At 51.3% G+C, this 6,000-nt stretch overlaps 1 protein-coding gene across 2 annotated transcripts in view; it reads right to left on the bottom strand.

The window, feature by feature from the left end:
* SLC35F3 (solute carrier family 35, member F3) overlaps nucleotides 1–6,000 on the bottom strand; it is a 378,565-nt gene that overhangs the window by 100,751 nt on the left and 271,814 nt on the right. The window contains exon 1 of one of the 2 annotated variants that reach the window (XM_012660175.1): nucleotides 3,210–3,554. The exons of the other annotated variant lie outside the window; for it this stretch is intronic. Within the exon in view, the coding sequence (XP_012515629.1) occupies nucleotides 3,210–3,285 (76 nt within the window). The 5' untranslated portion in view covers nucleotides 3,286–3,554. Of the gene's footprint in view, nucleotides 1–3,209; nucleotides 3,555–6,000 lie in introns of those variants that run through there. 2 annotated transcript variants of the gene reach the window in all.

Genomic DNA, 6,000 nt, shown 5'->3' on the forward strand with positions numbered 1-6,000 from the left:
GCCAACGAAAGGATATGAGAAAACAAGATGTGTTGTCCGATATGACAGACACCACCAATCCGACCAGAAAGCACTTTTCAAGTCTCAGCCCCTATCTGAGGCCCAGCCCCACTGTCCTCAGCTTCGGGCCGAGCCTGCGCAGACACCGTTCTCTCCACCGGAGACAGCCTCTTCTTGACTCTGTGCCTGACAAGTTTTCTCACATCCCCCCAGCCTCGGTTGTGATGCGGCTGTCTCAGAAGGCCTCCCCCTCAGAAGGCCTCCCCCTCAGGAACACCTCTCCTCAGATTGCTCAATTTTCAGTGTCCCCGAAATACTTTGTTCTCAGCTCTGCACCAGAACTTACTACCTTACATTTGACAATTTATCTATCTGTGTCTGTGTGTCTCTCACTAGACTAAAACTTCCTTATGAGAACGAAGCTAGCGCTATTCATGTTTGCATTTCCAAGGCCTTGCTACATCGTCCCAGGATGCAGAGGCGGGTCAGATGAAGTATTTGTTGAGTAAATGAAGTCATCTTGTCCATCTTCCTGTGTTTGAGTTCAACCAAGCATTGCTTTTTCTATTTTGGTTTTATATGTACCGCATGCTGGTGCCTTCTTGCCTCCCCTTAGATGACACACTCTACAAGCTAATAAATATTCCCTGCTGGCTGCATTCCGTCCCTGTAGCCTGTCTACCATCCACACAGAAATAGCCCCAGTATGGGGACCACCTCGCCTTGTACATTCAAGGCAAAATACAATGATTCAACACTTCCAAAACAGGCACACAAGATGCAAATGGTTTGACAAAAAAAAAAAAAAAAAAAAGACCAAAAGCCAAATGAATAAAAACACCAAGGAAAAAAACCAGGCAGAGATATATGCGAGCTCAGGATCCCAAAGGCAGGTTTTGCCAGGCCCTGACAGGCAGACTTTTGCTGATTTACATGTGCGTGTCCCACGTAACCCGGAACTGGGGGCTTGCTAGGTATTGTCACCTACCTCTACCTCACCGCCTTTCCCAACGGTCTGCTGAGGTAGGTTGTTATTTTTCATTTACATTTGAGGAAACTGAGGCTCAGTATTCATGATTGACACAAATCAAACTGTATGAGGGGCAGAGCCCAGTCTTGATCCACAATCTTCCCAATTCTTAGTTCCATGAATGTTTCTATTACCCATAGACATTTCTGAGGAAATGCTGGTTGAAAAGCCAAGACCATGGTAAGGCAGTTGCTGGTGTTAGTGCGCATGGGAGACTCAAAGCTCACCTGGTGGCAGCCCTGAACTAATTGGGGAGGGGGCTGGATAATCATTTTCATTCCCTGAAGGCAACCTCCAGGCTTGGCCGTAGGGAAGTACCCACACCTGGCATGCCACTCACTGCCTCCTGCAGCATGCTGAGGCCACAGCGCCCAGCTCAGACAGTCTCACCAGACCTGTCCTGCTCCAGGTGGGCTAGGGCTGCCCCAGCGAGGCACCTGCTGCTGGAGAGCAGAGCCAACCTGCCTTACTAGCAGGTGGAGGGAGGTGACTTCCCAGGAGGACCTCACAGGTTAGCTAGACACTCATCCCAGCTTCCCTAAGAAAAATAAATATCCAACCCCTTCCCCTTCCCAGCCCACATGTACATCTGGGCAAAGTCTGGGAGAAGGCTTAGAAATACAAACACTCCTGGAAGAGGTTGTGCTTGCACTAAACTCAGGTGTAGATGACTGATACCAAGTCTTTCCTGAGATTGGGATGGAGGAGAGAAGGAACAACCACAAGAAGAAAAAAAACATCAGCCTCCTAAAGATAGAAAGTGATGAGAAATAGGTAAGCAGCTGCAGGTCAGTGCAAAGCAATGTTCTGAAATAAGCGTGGGTTTTCGCTCAGACAGCACAGGTATTCCATTCCTGCTTCACCACCTATGAACTGTGGGTCTTCGACAAATCAATCCACCTCCCTGGGCCTCATGGTCCTCATCTGTAGGATGGGGGCCATAGCACCAGAGTGGCTATGTGCAGGCCTCTGTGGATGGGGTGAGCGCAGAGAAGACAACTGCCAAGCCAGTCTCTGTCTTGCCCTCACTGCCTCTGAGACTCATTGTAACAAACAGGAACTCACCAGTGGGATGCAGGGTCCTCAGAAGTCCCTAGAGGTCCTGGCTCCAAGGCAGTGGCAGAAGCTAGGCTCTGTCTTGGAGCCCATGGCCGCCCCTCACTCACTGCTTGCACGAATGGGCTGTTAGCACAGGACAAGCAAGGGCCCCCATGGTAGCTCCTGGGACTGAGGGGTGGTCTGCCTTTCTCACCTGGGCAAGGTCACTAGCTCCTGGGAGAGGTAGTCTTTCCACCTCCGCCTCCTGGGAGGAGGAGTTAAGGACTGGGACTGGTCTCTCTGCCCACCTCTGCATTGGAAAGCAAGGTCCCCATTCCACCAGCAGAATGACAGCTGTATCTGAGTAAGGCACAGCTCTCCTCTGTGGGCTCCTTCTTCTCCTGACCTCTGGCTCTTGTCCCCTGGGTGGGGGCGGTTCCATGCAATATGGGCGACATGAAGGAGGAGGATATTCTGGGGACCTCTCACAGCCCCTCCCACCCCTCTCAAGGGCCTGGAAAAGAGCATGTTTACAGACTGGGGATGGCTCTTCCCTCACCTGTGTGCCCCGCCCATTCCCACGGAGCAGGGCAGTCCCTTCGCTGGTGGCGGGGAAGGCTTGGAACAGGCAGGGCAGACGTCTCCTTAGCCTGCTGTAGTCCTCTCCCGCCTCCACCACCGTGGGCAACACCTCTGGTGTGCCTGGGGGTGAGCTGGGGGATGCTTCAAACCCAGGCAACTCAAATGTGTGTGTGTGTTTTGGGGAGGGGGCACTGGTTAGCGTCTGGGCGACCCCCTCATACCCTGCAGACAAGAGCCTTAGGTCAGGCCTGGAAGGAGCGAAGGGTGCAGCTGCTGCCGGATGTGCTGGGGGCTGCTCAGGAAGGAGAGGGTGCCCGAGCCGTCGCAGCATCTTGCTCCGGCTCGGGAGGGAGCTCAGGGCAGCCCCTGAAGCTGCCAAGTCCCCCCACGCAGGCAGCGGCACGCTGCACTGCGGAGTCGCGTCCAGGGGGAGCAGCCACCCCCAGCCCCAGCGCCCGCAACCAGCCCGCGCAAGGGTGGCAGCATCCCCGCGCTGGGGTGCGGGGACTCCCGGGTCAGGCCCCCGCCGCCCCCGGGCGAGGCGGCCGCCGCGCGTTACCTTCCACTTTGGTGAGGGTCAGGACCGGACTGTTGCAGGCGCTGAGCGGGGCCACCCGGGCCGAGTGCTTCTTCATGATGAGCCGGCCGCCTGCAGGAGCGCTGCCGCCGATCGCCTACATCCTGGGGCCGGCTGGAGCGCGCCTCTCCGGGGCCCTCCTCCGCGGGGAAGCGCGAGCGGCTCGCCCCTCTCCGTCCCGGCCTCCCGGGCTGCCCGCCGGCTCCGGTCTCCGCGAGGCTCACTGCGGCGGCCGCCCGGCCGCGCACATCCTCCCCGGCCGCGCAGCCACTCCACACACGCGCGCACAGCCTCCTACTTGGAGGTTGCTGCAAACTCCAACGTCACGTACAAGTGCACTCCCCACTCCCACCCCGCGGCTCACCTGCTCCGCCCCGCGCCCTGGGGCGCCCAGCCCTGCAGCCCGCGTCCCTCCCTTCCTCCCAGCCAGGTCGGGACTGCAGCCTCAGTCGCCACCTCCCCGGCCAGCCCTTTAACAAGACCAGCCGGTTCATGGGGAGGCCCTGAGAGCTAAGCCACAGTGTCGCACAAGTTTAAAAAGAGAGGTGCTTGACGTTGGCTTAAGAGTTGATTCTTCCCTGCTCAAAGTCCTGAGTTGTTTGGCGGGGAGAGTTGGAAGAAAGCAACGCTTCCCAAAGCTTGCATTCACGTCTTGAGTCTAGAGGCGTATTATTTTGGCTGGTCGCTGTGGAGAGCTCTTTTGGGGAGAACAAAATGCAAAGTCCGCACAAGCAAAGCAGCCACAAGAAAACAAAGGCTTGAGGTCATTTTTACTGCTGTCCCACCTCCTCAGTCCGGAGAGTCCTAATTTGCCTGGGAAGCAACACAGCTCCGTTTCCGCCCCAGTTTTCAGGTTCTCGCTGCAACTGCAGGTCTGGCACTTGCCTGCACGAGCACCACCCCACGGCTCCCACTAAGACCCAGTCGCAAGCTACTGGCCAGTGGTGCTTGTTACAAAGCAATGACATACCTATTGTGTCAATTGCTGGTGCCATCCCCGATTGAACGCTGAGTCCAGAGGGGTGTTTATCCCATGATAGTGAGTCTTCAAAAGTGCCCTGCCATGGTCCCTTGCAGGTGGGATGCTCAGGGCTCATGCAGCCCCAGAGCCCCAAGGACTTTACGGACATCTCATTTGCACATGCCCAACCATCAGTTTTGGTCCTAACTTCCACTGGCAATCTGAAGGATCAGTTTAGATTCAAGGTGAGTCTTGATCTTACTGTTGGTTAAGTCCTTACCCAGAGTTTTAGAACGCTTCAACGCTACCTGGTTTCCTGTCTTAAAGTTGATATCCATTGTATTATGTCATTCTGATCTCCCATAGGGTAACTCAGTAGAATACTGCAGGTGGAGAATGAACTTAAGAGTAATAGGGTTTCCCCAGCTTGGCACCTCCCAGCTGTTTCTAGTGACATCCACCTGCACAGCCTTCGGTCTCCAGCAGAAGTGGCTCCTAGAAGTTGTTCTTGTAGGGTTCTTTTTATCACTTGCTCTCTTGAACAACCAGGATGAATAGAATGCCCCTGGGTCTCCAAAAAGTCCAGGTTTCTCAGGGTTGCTTCCCCTTCACTACATTCAAGGAAAGGTACTATTAATATATTTAGGGTTTCTGCAGAGCCCTCTAGTGGACCACATCATATGTCTCTTACAGGGAACTTGTCTCAAGACCTCTAGTGATAACACTACAATAAGCCAATAAGCTATTTCCTTCTTTAAATACGATAAATTTAACATAAAACAATTACATATTGTATATTAAAGAGAACCTTTAATATTACAAAATTGTACTTCTATGTGTTGTTTCAAGTTCATCAATAACATTTATTACATACAAATTAACTAAAACATATATAATAACAGGACTAATTTTTGAGCACTTATGTATCAGATACTGTTAAGTGTTTTACATAAATCATTTCATTTTGTACTCACAAAAGCTCTGTAAGATTTTTGTTACCTTGTTTTATAGAGGGGGAAACTGAGGCTCAGTGAGGATAAATAAAATGTCCCAGGTCATAGAATAACTGAGTAACTGACCGATGGGGGATTTAAATCTAAGTGTGAATGATTCAAAAGCCTGAACTTATAACCACTATGCTACTCTCCTACATATTGTATATACAAAATGCAAAAATTCCACATAGCGATTCCAAGTCAGGTGAGAGATATATTTCAAGTAATTCATGTCCTTTCATTTGAATGTGATTTTGATGGATGTCATCATGCTGGGGTATCTGTACATTCCTGGGGGACTGCGCTTACACTTGTGCTTGTTTGGGTCTCCCCAAACACTGCACACTGGCCTTGGCACCCTCGTTCTTCTCAGCAAGTCACAACAAAAAGCGCTCAATAAATATTTGTGTGTTTTAAAAGTATCTACTTTCTATTTATTACAATGTTCTGTATAAGTCAAAGAGGTGACAATTATATATTGTTAAATATTCCTATCACTAACCTTACTCATTCAATAATTGTTACCTAAATCTTTTTTTTCCCTTCCCTGCAGGTTGTCCCAGGAGCATTTGGTACTTGGGAAGCCACCACCTCCTCATATCTGTTAATGTCTGCTTATCAAATAGGAGTTACTGATTGTCACCCCACCCTCTTCCCCTTAATTTTTTTTATAGAGATGGGGTCTCACTACATTGTTCAGGCTGGTCTTGAACTCCTGGCCTCAAGTGATCCTCCCACCTCAGCCTCCCAAGTAGCTAGTCTTCCCTTTAATTTTAAGCACTGTGTCTTTCTTCTACCTTTCATTTTCTTTTCTTTT

Source organism: Propithecus coquereli, unplaced genomic scaffold, assembly GCF_000956105.1.
Source record: "Propithecus coquereli isolate 6110/MARCELLA unplaced genomic scaffold, Pcoq_1.0 Scaffold66, whole genome shotgun sequence".
Lineage (NCBI taxonomy): Eukaryota > Metazoa > Chordata > Mammalia > Primates > Indriidae > Propithecus > Propithecus coquereli.